The following is a 20,340-nucleotide window of genomic DNA, read 5'->3' as shown; positions in this document are numbered from 1 at the left end:
CCACCTATGCCAAAACTTGAGGCATCACTTTCTACCTCAAAGGCTTGGTAAAATCAAGGAGATGCATGATAGGTGCCTCAGTCATCTTTTGTTTCACTCCATTGAAAGCCTTAGTAGCAACTTTTGTCCAATTAAACTCCTCTTTTTTCATGTAGTTAGTGATGGGGGACGTAATGGTACTATACCAATTGACGATAAAAGGATGCGAGCCCATGAAAGCTTTGAACGTCATGGATATTTTTGGGCTTAGGCCAATCGCAATTGCTTGAACCTTTTGGGGTTCAGCAGAAACTCCCTTTAAGGATATGATGAAACCTAGGAAAATGACTTGATCGGTAAAGAAAGAGCACTTCTTGAGACTGCCATATAAACACTCCTTCCTAAGGGTAGTACAAACTTGAGTGAGGTGGTCTAAGTGTTGCTCCCTAGATTTTCTATAAATGAGGATGTCATCAAAGTACACAACCAAAAATTTGCCCATAAAAGGCTTGGGCAAGTGTCATCACTCTCATACTCATATAAACCATCTTTCATCTTGAAGGCAATTTTCCACTTATCACCAAGATGAACCCTGATTTGATGATATCCACTTTCTGAGTCAATCTTCGAGAAGATTGTTGCTCCAGCTGTCATATACAACATGTCATCCAATCAAGGGATGGGGAAACAATATTTCATAGTGATCTTGTTGATGGCACGACTATCAACACATATCCTCCAAGTTCCATCTTTCTTTGAAGACGAGTGTAGGGACTGCACATGGACTCATACTTTCATGAACAAACCCCTTTCGAAGTAGTTCTTCTACTTTCCTTTGCAACTCGGCATGTTTTGTGGGGTTCATCCTATAGTGAGGCAAGTTTGGTAGGGTTGCTCCAGGCACAAAATACATGGCGTGTTATATGTCACGCATGAGTGGTAAATGATCAAGGAGTTCCTTAAGGAAAACATCTTTAAAATCATGGAGCATTGACTTCACTTCTTCAGGAGGCTCCTCACGGGCCTACCCACTGAGTTCCCTGGCAACTAAGCCAAACACAACTGATTTTTGAACCGCCACCCTTTCAAATGCCTTTGTATGATGTTCAAACCTTTTGCCCTTGGCACTTCTTTCTTCTTGCTCAGGTCAATTGGCTTGTTGGGTTTCAAAGGATTGAGCACAATTTTCTTACCTTCAAACACAAATGAACAAGAATTGGATCGACTATGAAGTCTGACATCCAAAACATAAAGCCAAGGTCTACTTAAGATAATATGCCCTACATCAATGGGAATCACACCACACTATATTTTAGCCTTGTAGGTGAGGAATTGAAGTGGAACAACACATTTTTATTTTATGGCTTTGGAGGAGGTATCTACCTAAGGAATTTTATATGGGTTAGGGTGTGTGCTCAATTTCAAGCCTAGGCAGGAAACAACACTAGAGGACACCAGATTAATACAACTCCCACTATCTATAATAACCTTGCAAGTTTTGTCTCCACACTTGGCGTAAGTGTGGAAGATTGCACTCCTTCACCAATCATCAGTGTTTTCTATTGTGCCAACGCACACCTTACCACATTCACTATGGGGTTTGGACACCAAAGATGCCCTTGAAATCATCAAGTTGGGGAGATATGGCTCAAATGCATGCAAGGTAGCTGGGATCATCATCCCATTCTACTTCAACATCCTGAATTTCTTCAACATTAGGGTCATACACGCTCCTCTACATCTCCTACCTTCTCTTCATCTTCTTAATTGACAAGGGTTTTAGAGGGACATTTAGCTACAATATGTCCAACCACATTGCATTTGAAACATTGGAGGTGAGAACCTAATCTTGAAGGCTCGTTGACCACACCCTTTCCTTTATCCTCTTTTCCTAGTGGGGGTGCTATTAGGGTTGACCTTAGGAGGGGGTAAGGTAAGTCTAGATTTGCTACCAAAAGGTTGAGGGGTTGGTAGGGATACTTCGGAGCTCAGAATGTCTCCAAAAGATAGATTTGGATGCTAATTCACAATTCCTAGCATGCTCACATGCCTAGTCTAAGGTAGTGGCCCCTCGGGTAATAATCTCTCCTAGTAGGTTAGCATTTAAACATTTCTTAAACCTATTGAGTGTGACAACCTCTACCTTGACTATTTGAATTCGCCTTTTGAGTTCCTTGAATTTCCCTATATATTCAACCACAAGAGAAGTGTCTTGCTTAAGGGGATCCCATTCCTCGAAGAGGGAGCTCCTATAAGTTGGAGGAAGATAATTCCTTGAGAGTGCATCCTTCATCTCAAGCCAATCAGTAATGGGGGGTTGATGTCATCGCCTAAGGGTATCCTCAAGATCCTCCCAGAAAAGGTCGGCTCTTCAAATTAACTTCATCCTGGCATGCCTAACTTTCTTATCCTTAACCCAATTGTAATAGTCAGATTTTCTCCATCTGACGTAACCAATTAGTGAAACTCCATGGGTCTTGAAAACCATCAAAGGTGGGTGCTTCTATCTTTTCCTTGGACGTCCTATCATCATAATCCTTGGGCCATTGTGATTATAGTGCCATGCTCAAGGTTTGGACCCCTATTAAAGTGATCGTGATGATTGTGTTTAAGCATGTTATTTCCTCCTATGTGGGACATCTCACCTTCGTGGTTATTGCTCTCTTTTTGAGATGCTTTAACTAGCTCTACCTTCTCTAGCAAGGCTTAGATGGTTTTTGCTTGGTCCTCAATGGTTTGCTCTAAGGAAGACTTAGGTTCAAAAGTGGATTGATGTTCAAGGTTTGACATGATGCAACCACTATGTAGATGCATGCACTAGTACATATATGAATGCTTGAGATTCGGAAAAATTTTCAAGCAATTAATTCTGAATATAAAATTAAGGTCAAGCAAGTGTGCATGTAGAGACTAAGTCAATGAATCAAAGGGATAAATTGCAATCAAGTAGTGTTAGTGTTTACAATATTGAGAGATAGCCCAAATGAAATTCAACTTCCAATAAGCTCCACAATTAATAATGAGAATCAGTATTTCAAAGAAATTGGTGCAAAGTTTTGTTTTTCTGTTTTTTTATGATAGGCACAGAAAGAAGGAACTAATAATAAAAACAACTAACTTAAGCACAAAATGGGTAGGCCAAAGGAGTCATGGTGGAATATGCACATAAAAATATAAAGATGATATTTTAATGAAACAAAATTGAGTCCACCAAAGGAGAGTAAGAAACCGTACCCCTATGTGGGCCAACCTACTGCACTGGGATGACACGGCTTGGCTCCTCAAGTGAGTGGATCTGTTTGGACAAAGTGGGATTTTGGACATGCAACTTAAGAGTCAAATACTTGAAATGGGTTGTTGCATATAATACCTTCTCACTTTCTTTCTTTTGTTTTCTTTTCTTTTGATTTTTTCTAATGAGAAATAATAAAATACACAATACAAATACAAAAGAGACTAAAAGAAACAACATAAACTCAAAGATAACCCAACAAAACTCAAAATGAAAACTCTATGCGATGAAGGCCTTTGACTGGCGTTGGGGGTTGATGGCTAGTGGCGGCACAAAGGCGGGGAAGATAGTGGTAGCGTGAAACAAAGGAGATTGGTGGTGGCTTGTCTCGGGGCTTGGTAGTGGTGGCGATTTGACAATCTCGGCAGCAGTTAGTTAAGGTTGATGTTGGATCTCGGTGTCTGGTGGGCTGATGGGTCTTGTGTGGGTCAATCTTTCTATGTTTTATTTGGCTTGTGGTTTGTGGGTTATGTGATCATAGGTGCCTAGGCAGGCATAGATGATGGTCACTTGCTTGGAAGGAGTAACTGGCTTCTCTGTTGGCTTGGGGATGAGAAATTCATGTGGATAAAGGGTTTATATACAGACTGGGACTGGTTTGGGATTATTTAAGATCTCATGGGATAAGAAATTGAAGGGTAACATCATAGTTGTTTGGTTTGTTTTCTGATGGTTTTGTTTCTTCAAGTGGTTGGCTATGGTTGTGTTGCATGGACTAGAAGTCTGCTCTAATGTCCAAAATTGACGCAGGACAACCATACTATATCATTGATAAAATTAAACAACGGCAAACAAAAGAAAAAACCCTAGGAGTTAGCACCGAGTTAGCACCTAGGGGTTGCTTGGAGTTAGCACTAAGCAAAACTGGAGTCGGCACTAGTGTAAAAGAAACACACGTTTTTATAATTCTTAAAAATGTCTTACAATAGTAAGAAAAAGTGCTTAAATAGCAAACAACAAAATGCATAAAGAAACCCTAATTATTTAATGATCGGGCTTGCTTAATCTTTAAGCCCAATTACTATCAGGCTCCATCCATAAGGCCACAGGTTGGGCCATCTTTTTTTTTTTTTTTCTTTCTTTTCCTCCCATACGTGCACATAATTGGAGGCATGTACCTCATGTCTGCACCATCGGACTGAAGGAAAAATTCTAGTTTTGTATCTCATACAAAACACATAGCTGAAGCAACGAACAATGATCTATTTCATTCATGATTGATAACGTGCACAATGTAAATTTCAGAATTTAAGAACAAGATAGCGTACCTTGGTGTAGAGAAATTCAAAACAAAGATTAGAAGTACTTGGGAACACTTTTAATCTTCACTCCAATTCCACTTTACGCCCAAGATGTGTGGTCTCTCAATCAGTTTTTCAAAGGGAGAATGAAAGTGTGTTTCACACTCTCTCATACACCGTTTCTTTTTCTTTTCTAATCTCTTCTTTTTAAAAATTCTGTATGTTTCTCCCTTTATAACTAACTGATTATCTAATTGGGTTGGCCTATTGGGTCTTTCTAATTGGGCTTTAGTGTGTGGCTTGGAGTGGGACCAAAAGGGACCAATAAGACACTAGCTCCAATGGGCATTGGGCTTTTCCGTCAACTCTTGACAAGTCCAAAGTTACCATTAATTATATTTAATACCACTATATAAATATAATTGCACTCTAGGCCTTATTAATAAATTATATCCCAAGACTTTATTATACACGTAACCCCTTCATAAAATATTCGTAGTAACACAAAGTCATAAATGTAGACTGTCACTTTGTAAATTACTACATCTTATCCTTGAGTACCCGGTTTAATTCTTTAAAGTTATTCATTATATATTTATGAAATCCAATTTCATAAATATATACTTTAGTAATTTCTTACTAAAGTGGTTAGGCCTAACTCTCTGAATAACTGAACCATTAAACTTATCTCAAGGGAATATTTTATATCTCCATCAAGAGACTATGAATTCCATCTTGAGAATATATGTTCCATCAACACTAAATGTGGCTGCCCAACATACTGAGGTTTTGACCGTCACTTCAGATCTCACTCCTGATATATCAAAATAACCTACACTTCATGATCAGGTCCATTATTTTCTCAGGATTAAGAGTTCATGCAAATAGAAGTCGTGAGATTTATTATTCATTTGACAGTCATTAAGAGAATAATAAATTTCACAGCGGTCCTGTTCAATATGTTTTAACTCTTAAAACATATCAACATATCAACTAGAAGTCCCCACTTCCATGATCAAGACAAATCATCTTAGTTGACACGTTATAGTCTTTGCAGATGAAATGCCCAATTTCATCACCGACTACGAACTATTAATTCTGAGTTTACAAAGAACTTGGGATTTACATCTTCTGTGACTTTTCACATAAATCACATACAATGCATCTCATGGACTATATAATGATGTCCCATATTCATGTTACCATTATTTTGGATAATAATAAAATAACTTTATTAATCACAATATTAAGTCATACATCATGTCATACATAATGTCATACATAGCATCATACAATAGGATTTAAGGGCACTAATCCTAACACGGACTTCCATCAACTTTTGACAAGCTCAAAGTTATCATTAATTATATAACATATACCACTATGCAAATATAATTCCACTCTAGGCCTTATTAATAAATTTTATCTCAAAACTCTAATATAATATCATTTGACTCCTTCATGAAACATCTGTAGTGAACAAAGTTATAATAAAATGTCACTTTGTAAATCACTATTTTATTCCTTTAGGTCCTTGGTTTAATATTTTAGTTATTCATATATTTTATGAAATCTAATTTCATTAAATAAACTTTAGTAACTCTTTACTAAAGTGGTTGGGCCCAGAACCTTGAATAACCTGTTCCTATTAAATTTATCTCAATGGAATATTTCATGTCTTTATAGAAAGAGATTATAGATTTTATCTTGAGAATATGTGTTCTCCTAGCACTACTTGCGGTTACCCAATATATTGAGGTTTTCACTCATGCTTTTCTGCACATATTCCTGTATATATATTCCTGTTTTCTGTACATATTTTTTCTGGCTACTTCACGCTTTTAATGAATTTCTCTTCTCTTAATACAGTTTTTCTTACCTATAAAACTTTTTTTATTTGAAAAAAAAGGTCAATAGCCAAAAAAAAAAAAAAAAATCAATAACTATTCTCAGTAATAATTCAAAATCTAAAGCCTCCTAACAGGATATATTAAAATGAAATAAAACCCAATTATGAGCGATCTCATTAGTTAAATAACCTTATATCAGGGTTTCCAAATATTAATTTATTCATTGACCCAAGCAAATCGCTAATAAATTTTTTGAACCCAATCTAATAAACCTTTTTTTTTTTTTGGTTCAGATACTCCAGGCAATTTGGTACTTGGTAGTTATTTGGCTTTTGATTAATTTGTGCTGAGAAATATATGATGTTTCTATAGTTGTATTATGTCAAATTTCTCTCATTTTCTATAATGATTTTAATTATCTTTGATATATAACATCATCGCTACTTGCAATTTTTCACCTCAATTATTATTATTATTATTATTTTATAGTATTTATGGAAAGTATAAAAATACGATCTTCGATCCTATCCATGAGACCCTCTCACAAATCCTATGTAGGGTTCCAGATTTTAACAACCGTACTTACAATGAGGTACATGGATGGCTTAATTCTGATATCTTTCTATTGTGAGGGAAATAATAAAAATTAAAAAGAAAAAAAGAGAGCTAATAATGTCTTTTCGTTTTTTCTTCATTTTCTTTTTATTATGGGTAAAATTAAATCAATTGAGAATTAATAGAAGATAAAAATATGCTCCTTTTTTTAAACTGTCAAGTATATGTTCAGTGCTTAATATGCTCCGAGATTGTAGATTCTCACAATAAGTTCCTCTTTAGCCCACCTGCACTTGACTAGGAGATAGAAAACCCATGATACAAAATGATGGTAATGAAAGAATTATAAAATTAGAATCCTTCAATGACTGTCAAATTTAGTGTATTACATTGAAGTCAAATCGTTTGAATCTGGGCATCACTTTTTGGTGGTACCAGGTGGCTTGTTGACAATGGTAGTTTGATCAATAGCATAACCCAACTTTGAAAACGCTGGTCCAATTGGATTGTGGTCCCAGGTCCCATGCTCATACATGTTAGTTCTCCGAAGTTCACCTAAGAATTGATTATCGTCCTGGTTGAAGAAGAAATTTCTTCAAAGTTTCTGTTTGAAACTACTAGGAAGAAGATTGAAGTTTTGTTAGAATATTAAAAGGGGTCCCCAGTCAAATTCAGCGGTCAATTTTTTGTAAAACACGTAAAGCCCTTCTTTTTTTTTCTTTTTCTTTTTTCAAAATATGAACGCTGTCTATAATACTTTTTCTGTTGGCTATATGTTGTAATTAATAGTTTTGCTCTCGCTACCTTTCCAGCAAACACGATGTAGATCTAGGAGCCCTTTCTGGATTGGACAATTTAGACAATCTGAATATATCCTCTTCTCTTGATGTAAGGGAACAGAGAAGGGAGAAAACTGCTCCAGAAATTCCTAAAATTTTGGTCTCACATGAGGAGGTTGGGAAAAGGAAAAGAGGAAGACCTGCTGGTGGTACAAGCAATAGAAAAGGAAAAACAACTGTGGCACAAGCTCGAAGAACACGAGCATGTACTGGAAAGAAGCCTGGTAAAATATGTGATAATGAATCAGATGAAAGTGGGTCTCACGACGAGAAGACTTGCAGGGAAGAAATCAAAATTAGAGAAGGAAATCATGAAATGTCATGTAAGGAAAGTTCAGAAATCCAAGAGACTGAGATGGTACAAGATTCTGAATCATCATATAGAGGCAAGGCATCTGAGGAAGAAGTTGAAAAAGATGTTAGATATGAAGAGTACAATATAGTTCCTAATATTGAACTGATTGAAACACATAGAAGCCAAGACAGTGTGAGGCCTGAAAAATTCGAAGTTATGATCGATCCTGTTCAAGCCATGTTGTTGGACATGATTCCGAGCCTTGGAGTGAAGAAAATTGAGACTACAGATACAATTCTTGAACGCGAGAAACCGCTCTTGGATCCCAATGCAGAGCCTACAAAGAAAAAGAAAGTCAGCTACAAGGACGTTGCTGGTAAGCTTCTGAAGGATTGGTAATATCTTACATCTGTGTTGGCTGTAAGTTTTGCATCAAATGTCTGTTGTAGAGTGAGACAGGGTTGGGGAACAAACTAGCTTTTCAGTAAGCTTGTTTCGTGCTTGTGTTCTATTTGCAAAATTCTTGTTTTGTTCTCTTGTACTATTTGCAAAATTCTTGTCAGATGCAGGAACCATAATTAGTCAGTCAGTGGAGAAGTTGATGATAGTATCTGTTCAAAAAAATTTATTTTGTTGTTGTTGGTTTGGTCTGAACACATTTTACTTATGGGTATGCCGCTAATATCGTCCAGCAACGTATTGAAGGACCAATAGTTTATAACACATGATTTGTTCCTCCCGATCTTTTGGTTGATGTGAGCCACAATTCAAAAGGAGCGTATGGAAGTGTTCCTAACTTTCTATTGATTTTTACATAGAAACATATAATTAATGTTGTTATTGTTGCTGTTATGTTGATTATTTTACTGCAAAGCAAGTGGATTAAAGGCTTTCAAAATACGTACTTCGTTAATGGTTCTTCAACCGTTACCTTTATGTTGTTTTTGCGTCTGGTTGGCCCCCCTCCCCCCAAAAACAGTCTTGCCTTTCATATATATATATATACACACACGCACACACACATATAAAATTAAAGGAATTGAACTGTTAAATATATTAACAACGCGATATGTATACCATGTTATATATGCTAGAGTGGGTGTGGAAGGGGAATCATAGAATAGGAACATTAAGAATACAAGGGTTACGTGATTTAGCCTTATTGGCCCACGTCTATGAAGGAAACCCTTAAGAGCTACATATTTATTGTATAAGAGTGTAGTACAATAACTTGTATTACAATGAACCATAACATGCTTAATATAGGCAACTAAACCATAGACTACTAGAATGCAGTAGGTATGAGCTTGGATTTATTACATTAGCTAATATGTCTAGTATATCTTTACACTCTCTCAAATTCAAGGCAAAAGCTTGATGAAGGTTTGAGGTTAAGCATGAGGAGATCCTTTGATGATGCCCTGCATTCGCTTTTGAAGAAATCACGATGAAGAATGTGCCAATTGACCGATTTTGAAACTTTAAATGAAGAAACAAAATCCAAAATTGGAATTTACACGAAAAAATGAGCAACATAGGTCCTTTTAGAAATTTTGATTTTTGGTCAATGGTCAATGCAAAAGGTCAAAGTCAAAGGGCAGCAGTCAAAGTCAACGGGGTAGTCACGGGTTAGATTCGGGATATACAAGTTGGGTTGGTCCAAGTCAGTAGGGTTAAAGATGACGCGATGTTGGCGTGGAGACTCGCTGACATGGCAATGCTTGCATGGTGACTAACGTGGCTCTGGATGACGTCATTAGATGATGTAGTTCATTGGCACGTGTATGGCGTGTGGTGAGAAATCCAAGTGGCGCGTGTGAGAGCGTGTCCTAATCTACAAGCTACGTAAAAAGATTACAAAGCTTTGTCTCCTAGTTACAATCTATTAACAATAAAGGCTATTTTACAAACTTAAACCTGGATTTGGGGGCTAAGTTACAAGATGGGAATGTGTAAGTTTGGGTGCAAGAGTTCGCGACGAGTTTTTGGTGTTCTCTTCGTGGGAAGTACGCCAAGGGTGGACCAAGTGAAAGGTGTAAATGGAGTCGCCACCTAGATTAGGTCTAGGAACCATATATATAGTGGCATTTGTGGAATGACTGATCTTTACCAGAGTACGTATCCGAAGTTTAAGTATGAAGATGGGAAGGTGTTAGACACCTAACCCCACCCGACCCGTAGGTCGGCCTCCATTTCTTGTCTTCTAATATGTTATTCTAAACTCACACACTTTAACATGCATCTAAATCAAACAAACATTGACATTCATAATTATCCAAAGGCAGCAAGTATATTACAAAGCAGCAACATCAATAAGGGATAACATCAAGCATACTTGAGCATTCAAACATAGCATCATGGTATTCATCAATCAAAGAGGTCAATCATCGTGTTCAAAGATGCATGTTCATATTTATATGCATCATAACATCTTAGCACCATACTTACCTTCACTTACCTCACTGCACCATAACATCTCAGCACCTGTGCATCAATACATATTTATGTTCTTATGTATGTTTATTATATTCAAGAAAAGCAAGAATCCTAACCATTCATCTATCAATTAAACAAAACAAAGCATGTCATTCTACTGACTCTAGGACTTAAACATATGAAACTAGACCAAACAGAAGCTAAACATGTGAAAGAAAGTAAGCAAAATTCAAAGAAACTTGAATCTAGGTTTCTGGGCACGAGTATGTGTACGCATACATAGGGAGTGCATGTGCATCCGAGTTGTATGCATACGCATACTATGAGAATGCGTACGCATGCATGAAGCATGTGCTTGCATACACACCCAAAAACTTACACTTAGAAATACAGAACAACTAAATCAAAGCAAAAAATCTAGCATCCTATCATGCTTCTAATATGATTGCGAAATAAAACTAGACTAAAACAAGTATATCAAAGCATTAAAACATGGAAGTAAACAAACAAACAAAGAAGTGAAGAGGAAAAGTTGAACCTTTACGTCAACACAAGAACTCTCTAGAACTTTGATTTGACCGTTCCCCTTAGTTAATCTAATTAAGAACAAAACCAAGAAGGTTAGTAAACTTTAGAAATTGAAGACCAAGACCAAAATAGGTCTAAACCAGGTAAAACTTGACTTGAGAATGTTTTAGTATAAATATCCCCTATTTGATTCACTATTTTCTAGTAAATTTTGTATATTTCGTTCTCCTTTGTAAAATTTCTATTTTGGGCTTTTTACAGTAATCATAGAAGGGTGTAGGGCAGCTGCCAAACAATGTGGGATTTATTCTACATGAATTTATGTCCAAAAACTTTCCTTACAGATATTCTGGAATTCTAGATATGTGTGCATACTCGGGGCATGTGTGTGCATACTCGGGGCATGTGTGTGCATGCCCTAAGTATGCGTATGCATACTTCAAGCGTGCCTGCGCATATGTGTGTATGCGTAAGTATGCTTAGGGTTTTTCCTGCACCTTTTCTTTTCCAAAAATAATCTCTCAACTCAAATTTCACAAGATTGGGCCCTAAATCAACCTTAGGACTCTGAGTGATGTCATCAATGGGGAAAGGGGGCTCAGGTCGTAAGGGGTACACAAAATGAGGTGTTTACAGTTGCCCTTTTTTTTATTTGTAAGCTTCGTTAATGAAATCAAAAGAAAAAGAGACAAAACATTATGTTTTGACATACGAGTTGAGCTCAACCCACACACATGGCAAACAATACATATGCGTGGGGCGAGGTGCAACTCCAAAGAGTTGTATGGGATTCGTATGCCCAAAGTCCCATGAGTGTTACTCGGAAAACGAGCAACGATAGGTTCACTATCCCAGAACCTAGTTTGCCAATTTTCAAGCAAAAGGCGAGTAACTCAATATCCTGGAGTCATCAAAAAAGAAAAACAAACATGACCAACGACCTCAACCATCAACCAAATAAACAAAGTGTTGTTACGAGCTCAAATGATACATATCTACGGTGTCCATTTGTGGCTCTTGCTTCAAACTTATTTAGGTGGCTTTTGCCTTTGTCTTAATCTCTTTTGTTCTGGGTGGCTCACACCTCTGCCTCAAACTCTTCTGTTCTTGGTGGCTCATGCCTCTATCTAGGTGTACATGTTTAGTTCCAAGGAGGATATGGACTAAAGTTTTGTAATCATTAATTCTGATATCAAACATTCTGAGAACTTGTGCTTGCATGTTTAATTCTCGAAAGATATGTGCAAAAAGTTTGATGCCTCCTTATGGTGATGGTAGTGTTCTCATGGTGTCCATTTGTGGCTCTTGTTTCAAACTTATCTGGGTGGCTTTTGCCTCTGGGTGGATTTCACCTTTGTCTTAATCTCTTCTGTTTTGGGTGGCTCACACCTCTGTCTCAACCTCTTCTATTCTTGGTGGCTCATGCCTTTATCTAGGTGTACATGTTTAGTTCCAAGGAGGATATGTACTAAAGTTCTGTAATCATTAATTATGATATTAAACATTCTGAGAACTTGTGCCTGCATGTTTAATTCCCGAAAGATATGTGCAAAAAGTTTGATGCCTCCTTATGGTGATGGTAGTGTTCTCATGATCTTGGTGAAAACTTGCTCAAGGGGTTTTCCAAACATTCTTGGGATTTCTTGTAATTTTTGGATTGCTTGACTCACTGAGGAGTTTCTTGGTGATTTTCGACCCACTGGGGAGTTTGTTAGGATTTGTGCTCTTAAATCCTATTGTATGATGCTATGTATGATATTATGTATGACATTATGTATGACATGATGTATGACTTAATATTGTGTTTGATAAAGTTATTTTATTATTATCCAAAATAATGGTAACATGAATATGAGACATTATCATATAGTCCATGAGATGCATTGTATGTGATTTATGTGAAAAGTCACAGAAGATGTAAATCACAAGTTCTTTGTAAACTCAGAATTAATAGTTCGTAGTCGGTGATGAAATTGGGCATTTCATCTGCGAAGACTATAACGTGTCAACTAAGATGATTTGTCTTGATCATGGAAGTGGAAACTTCTAGTTGATATGTTGATATGTTTTAAGAGTTAAAACATATTGAACGGGACATTGTGAGATTTATTATTCTCCTAATGATTGTCAAATGAATAATAAATCTCACGACTTCTATTTGCATGAACTCTTAATCACGAGAGAATAATGGACCTGATCATGAAGTGTAGGTTGCTTTGATATATCGGGGTAGATCTGAAGTGACGGTCAAAACCTCGGTATGTTGGGCGGCCACATTTAGTGTTGATGGAACATATATTCTCAAAATGGAATTCATAGTCTCTTGATGGAGATATAAAATATTCCCTTGAGATAAGTTTAATGGTTCAGTTATTCAGAGAGTTAGGCCTAACCACTTTAGTAAGAAATTACTAAAGTATATATTTATGAAATTGGATTTCATAAATATATAATGAATAACTTTAAAGAATTAAACCGGGTACTCAAGGATAAGATGTAGTAATTTACAAAGTGGCAATCTATATTTATGACTTTGTGTTACTACGAATATTTTATGAAGGGGTTACGTGTATAATAAAGTCTTGGGATATAATTTATTAATAAGGCCTAGAGTGCAATTATATTTATATAGTGGTATTAAATATAATTAATGGTAACTTTGGACTTGTCAAGAGTTGACGGAAAAGCCCAAGGCCCATTGGAGCTAGTGTCTTATTGGTCCCTTTGGGTCCCACTCCAAGCCACACACTAAAGCCCAATTGGAAAGGCCCGATAGGCCAGCGATTAGATAATCGATTAGTTATAAAGGGAGAAATATACAGAATTTTTTATAAGAAGAGATTAGAAAAGAAAAAGAAACGGTGTGTGAGAGAGTGTGAGACACACTTTCATTCTCCCTTGGCCGATTGATTGAGAGACCACACATCTTGGGCGTAAAGTGGAATTGGAGTGAAGATTAAAAGTGTTCCCAAGTGCTTCTAATCTTTGTTTTGAATTTCTCCACGCCAATGTACGCTATCTTGTTCTTAAATTCTGAAATTTACATGGTGCACGTTATCAATCATGAATGAAATAGATCCTTGTTCGTTGCTTCCGCTATGTGTTTTGTATGAGATACAAAACCAGAATTTTTTCCTTTAATTGGTATCAGAGCCAGGTTTTCATATCATGATTGTATAGCGTGTGATTGAGTTTCAGAAATTTAAGAAAACTGTTTTTTTTGTGTCTTCGTGATGGCCATTGATATATGTTTATTGTATATCAAGAATTGTTATATATGGTTGATTGAATATAAGGAATTGTTAATGGATTCATGTACGGATTGCACACCAAGCATTATTACGTTAGAATAATTGAATCTGTATATATATATATATATATATATGTTGGAAGTTGGTGTGAATAGTGCCGTATCTTGAAATGGTGGTTATTGTTTTGGTTGTAACTGTTTATGATTCTAAGAAGATTGCACCGCTTGGCCCATTTGTTTTGCATGGCTTGGACGTAATCACATTGCATGGTTGAATGGTTTGACCAATTCATGTGTTTTGAAGAACGTTAGAATCCGTGAGGATTCTAACTTCCTGACTACTATATATTGTATATAATATAATATTATAATCATATATTATATTATAATATATATAATACATTTAAGTTAGAATCCGTGAGGATTCTAACTTCCTGACTACTATATATTATATATATAATATAATATTATAATCATATATTATATTATAATATATATAATACATATATAACGTAATGTAATTTAATATATATTACATATATTAATTGGTATATTATATTATATATATAATATAATATGGATTTTTATATGTAATAAATGTTTTTATTACGTTATATATATTTATATATGTTAATGCTAGTTTAATGAAATTTATTCCTAATGAGATTAGGATTATATTTTTTTTCACGTGTCTAGCATTATTATCATTCTTGATCTTAAAAACCTTTATTTTAAAACATCTAGTGGGAGAGAGATTCAAGGGTTGGATCTCACGGCCTCCATTGTTAGTTCATAGTAGTGTGAAATATATACTTTGTTTTTGCCTCGAGCTTAGCATTCCATGCGGAGAGTATTTATTTCATGGTCCTACAAGATTGAATTTCCTGGTTTATAGTGGTTTGATAAACACTTTGTCTTAACTTCGAGCTTTGCATTCCATGCGGAGGGTGTTTTATCATGGTACTACAAAATAAGCCTGTTAAAGGGATGAAATGTGGTTACACATGATTCTAAACAATGGTATACACTAGACTAAGTATTATATTATCCTCTATGCTGAGTTCTTACTATTATTACTTAGAGGCTAAATGTAAAACGGCATATTATTAGTGTTTGATAAGAGTTATCATGATAGCACTAATAATGAGAATAGTTCTCAATCAATCATAGTATTTTATGTTCACTCTATGCTGAGGGATATTGAATATGAGATTGGGTTGTCGTTGCATATATTATTTTATGTTTTTATTAAGGTTCCATATTATATGCTTTTATGCTAAATTGATAATGTCCAATTTACTTATTATATTCATGTTTATTATTTTCAGATTTTGTCATGGCATCATTTAGCCCACTTGTTTCTATTCTTAACCAAAAGAAATTGACTGGATCCAACTATGTTGACTGGAAAAGAAATTTGGACATTGTTCTTACTGCTGAAGAGCACAAATATGTGCTTACTCAACCATGTCCTAACTTTCCTTCATTAGATGCTCCTCTTGAGGAAAAACAACGATATGATCGTTGGCATAAATCTAATGAGATGGCCAAGTGCTACATCCTAGCATCTATCTCAAATGTTCTACAGCATCAAATGCAGGATGTAGAACTTGCTTCGGACATAATGCATAGTCTGAAGGAGATGTTTGGTGAGCAAGGCCATTCTGCAAGGCAAGAAACCATGAGGCAAATTTATAATACCAAAATGGCTGCAGGAAGTTCAGTGAGAGAGCATTGTCTTAGGATGATTGCTAATCTGAACACATTAGAAGTTTTAGGTGCCGACATTGATGGAGAATCCCAAGTGGATATGATACTCCAGTCACTACCAGAATCATTCAAGGAATTCAGACTCAATTATAATATGAACAAAAAGATTTATTCTTTGTCTGAATTAATGAATGAGTTAGTGGCGGCGGAAGGCATCCTTGGTACTTCTAGTGTTGAAGCCAATGTGGGTGAAGCTTCTACTTCTCAACCTAAGTCGAAAGGCAAGGATAAGAAGAAGAAGAAGAAGGACTTCGCTAAGAAAGATGGTAAACAAATCGCCTTAGGGGTTGCCAACAAAGGAAAGAAAACCAAAGGAAAGTGTTTCCATTGTGGTGAGAAAGGACATTGGAAGAGGAATTGTCCAACATTCAAGGCTGCCAAGAATAAAGGTATGAAAAGTTCATTTCTTCTTGAAATATGTTTGGTACAGAATCCAACGGATTCTGGTGTGTGGATTCGGGTTGTACTAATCATATACGCAATTCTTTGCGGGGGTTCCGAGGAGACCGAGAAAGTTGAATGAGGGAGAACTATTTCTTACTTTGGCTGATGGGAGCAAGATTCCGGTTGAAGCTGTTGGAGTGTTTAATTTGTGTTTTAAGTCTAGAGTTTTAATATTGGAAGACTGTTTGTATGTACCTAATGTTCGTAGGAATTTAATTTCTGTAACTTACTTAGGTAAACATGGATATTGTGTTATCCTGAAAGACAATGTTGTAATAAAGAAGGATAAAGTGTTTATCTGTTTTGGCAATATTGTGGATGGTCTTTATATTTTAACTCCTGATAAGCATGAATTATACAATTCTGAATTAGATAGTAGCTCTCATGTGAAATCATTAAAGAGAAAGTTTCCTTCTACTAGTGATGCATATCTATGACACTTGCGTTTAGGTCATATTAATTCAAGTAGGATTCAAAGACTAATCAAAGATGGACTTTTATAGCCCATGGACTTTGATGGTTTTTCAGTTTGCGAATCTTGTTTGGAAGGAAAGATGACCAAACGACCTTTTAATGCAAAGGGTAGAAGAGCCCAAGATTTGCTAGAACTAGTACATTCAGATGTATGTGGTCCTATGTCAATCCAAGCAAGAGGTGACTATGAGTATTTCATTACTTTCACTGATGATTACTCTAGATTTGGTTATGTGTACCTAATGAAACGGAAGTCCAAAGCCTTTGAAAAGTTCAAAGAGTTTAGGGCTGAAGTTGAGAATCAATTAGGTAAACACATAAAGGCCATTCGATCTGATCGAGGTGGCGAATACCTTCTTGGTGATTTTAGGATTACTTGACTGAAAATGGGATTATATCCCAATTGATTGGCACCCTGGAACTCCACAACAAAATGGTGTAGCAGAAAGAAGGAATAAGACTCTTTTAGATATGGTTAGGTCCATGTTGAGTTATTCGACTCTACCAATTTCCTTTTAGGGATATGCCTTAAATACTGCAATGTATCTTCTGAATTTAGTACCTTTGAAGTCTATTCCTAAAACACCTGTAGAGTTGTGGAATGGGCGTAAGCCTAGTATGAGACATCTCCACATTTGGGGTTGTCCAGCACATGTGTTGAAAGGAAAGTCTGATAAGTTACAGTCTAAAACAGAAGTGGTATTTTTTGTAGGGTATCCAAAAGGAACAGTTGGAGGTTTATTCTATAGTCATAAGGATAATAAAGTGTTTGTTAGCACAAATGCCAAATTCTTGGAAAATGACTATATGAATGATTTTACTCCTAGAAGTAGAGTTGTCTTGGCTGAAATGAATGAGCCTGTAGTTGAACAACCAATGGATGAAACTAGGGATGATGTGACTGTTTTAGATACACCACAAGATACTACTCATGAGATGTCTAGTACACAGGTGCCTCGTTGTAGTGGGAGAATTGTTCGGCTTCCTATAAGATTCATAGGTTTGGGAGAAACTTATGAGGCTATCTCAGAAGAGGCTGAATCAGATCCTTACACTTATGATGAAGCAATGAATGATATAGATGCACATCATTGGGTCCAAGCTATGAAATATGAATTGGATTCTATGGATTCCAATCATGTATGGAATCTTGTAAAGGCGCCTAACGACATTAAACTTGTTGGTTGCAAATGGGTTTACAAGAGAAAGAGAGGGATAGATGGAAAGGTTGAAACCTTTAAAGCAAGACTAGTGGCGAAAGGGTATACACAAAAAGAAGGTATTGATTATGATGAAACTTTTTCGCTAGTAGCCATGCTTAAATCTATCAGAATTCTCTTATCCATTGCTGCTCATTATGACTATGAGATTTGGCAAATGGATGTCAAGACTGCATTTCTTAATGGCAATCTTGAAGAAGAAATATACATGTTGCAACCAGAAGGTTTCATAGCAAAGAACCAAGAGCATATGGTATGCAGGTTGAATAGGTCCATTTATGGACTTAAACAAGCATCTAGGTCATGGAACATCAGATTTGATCAAGCAATCAAGTCATTTGGTTTTGAATAAAATCTTGATGAACCATGTGTGTACAAAAGACATCGAGATAAAGTAGTAATGTTCCTAGTGCTTTATGTTGATGATATTCTACTCATTGGGAATGATGTAGGGGTAATGTCATTGGTTAAAGTTTGGTTGTCAAGCCAATTTGATATGAAAGACTTGGGTGAGGCTAACTTTATTCTAGGGATCAAGCTTTAGCGAGATCGCAAGAATAAGATGTTAGGCTTATCACAAGCTGGATATATAGATAAGGTCCTAGAACGGTTTAGCATGCAAAACTCCAAGAAAGGATTGCTTCCTTTTAGACATGGAGTTCCTCTGTCTGATGACCAAAGACCTAAGACTCAAGAGGAACAAAATATCATGAGACAAGTTCCCTATGCTTCTGCAGTGGAAAGTCTCATGTATGCCATGCTTTGTACTAGACCAGATATTTGTTATTCAGTTGGCATGGTCAGCCGATATCAATCAAATCCAGGACCAAAACATTGGCAAGCTGTAAAGCATATTCTCAAGTACCTTAGGAGAACGAGAGATTATATGCTTGTTTACCATAGTGAGGATTTGATTCCCATTGGCTATACAGATTCAGATTTTCAATCGGATCTAGATTTCAGAAAATCCACTTCAGGATGTGTTTTCACCTTGGGCGGTGGAGCCATAAGTTGGAGGAGTGTCAAGCAATCTTGTATTGCAGACTCCACCATGGAAGCCGAGTACGTTGCTGTTTGTGAAGCAGCAAAGGAGGCTGTTTGGCTCAAGAAATTCCTTTCTGATCTTGGTGTAGTGAGAATGGAGCAAGTTCCCATCACATTGTTTTGCGACAATAGTGAAGCGGTTGCAGAATCCAAAGATCCAAGAAATCACAAGAAAAGAAAGCACATTGAGAGGAAGTACCACATCATTCGAGACATTGTTGCTCGTGGAGATGTTGTGGTAGCAAAGATTGAAAGTGCAAATAATCTAGCAGATCCTTTTACCAAAACCTTGCCTCAAAGGGCTTTCGAGTCACATTTGGAAGGAATGGGAGTTAGATTAGTACACAATAGTCTTTAGGGCAAGTGGGAGATTGTTAGGATTTGTGCCCTTAAATCCTATTGTATGATGCTATGTATGATATTATGAATGACATTATGTATGACATGATGTATGACATGATGTATGACTTAATATTGTGTTTGATAAAGTTATTTTATTATTATCCAAAATAATGGTAACATGAATATGAGACATTATCATATAGTCCATGAGATGCATTGTATGTGATTTATGTGAAAAGTCACAGAAGATGTAAATCACAAGTTCTTTGTAAACTCAGAATTAATAGTTCGTAGTCGGTGATGAAATTGGGCATTTCATCTGCGAAGACTATAACGTGTCAACTAAGATGATTTGTCTTGATCATGGAAGTGGAAACTTCTAGTTGATATGTTGATATGTTTTAAGAGTTAAAACATATTGAACGAGACCATGTGAGATTTATTATTCTCTAATGACTGTCGAAATGAATAATAAATCTCACGACTTCTATTTGCATGAACTCTTAATCTGAGAGAATAATGGGACCGATCATGAAGTGTAGGTTGCTTTGATATATCGGGAGTGAGATGCGAAGTGATGATCAAAACCTCGGTATATTGGGCAGCCACATTTAGTGTTGATAGAACATATATTCTCAAGATGGAATTCATAGTCTCTTGATGGAGATATAAAATATTCCCTTGAGATAAGTTTAATGGTTCAGGTTATTCGAGAGTTAGGCCTAACCACTTTAGTAAGAAATTACTAAAGTATATATTTATGAAATTGGATTTCATAAAT

General features: G+C 36.2%; 1 protein-coding gene across 3 annotated transcripts in view; it reads left to right on the top strand.

Moving 5' to 3' along the window:
* The window catches only part of LOC142611855 (DNA ligase 4), a 53,308-nt gene extending 44,616 nt beyond the window's left edge, over nt 1-8,692 (top strand). For 2 of the 3 annotated variants that reach the window (XM_075783998.1, XM_075784012.1), the window contains one exon: nt 7,730-8,692. In XM_075783998.1, coding sequence (XP_075640113.1) covers nt 7,730-8,450 — 721 coding nt within the window. In that variant the 3' untranslated portion in view covers nt 8,451-8,692. The remainder of the gene's footprint in view (nt 1-7,729) is intronic. The other variant, XM_075784005.1, reaches the window with a different exon arrangement.
* The last annotated feature ends 11,648 nt before the right edge of the window (nt 8,693-20,340 follow it).

This window comes from Castanea sativa, chromosome 1, assembly GCF_040712315.1.
Source record: "Castanea sativa cultivar Marrone di Chiusa Pesio chromosome 1, ASM4071231v1".
Classification (NCBI taxonomy): domain Eukaryota; kingdom Viridiplantae; phylum Streptophyta; class Magnoliopsida; order Fagales; family Fagaceae; genus Castanea; species Castanea sativa.
The sequence above is the reverse complement of the archived record's forward strand: the minus strand, read 5'-3'. Positions and strand labels throughout refer to the sequence as shown.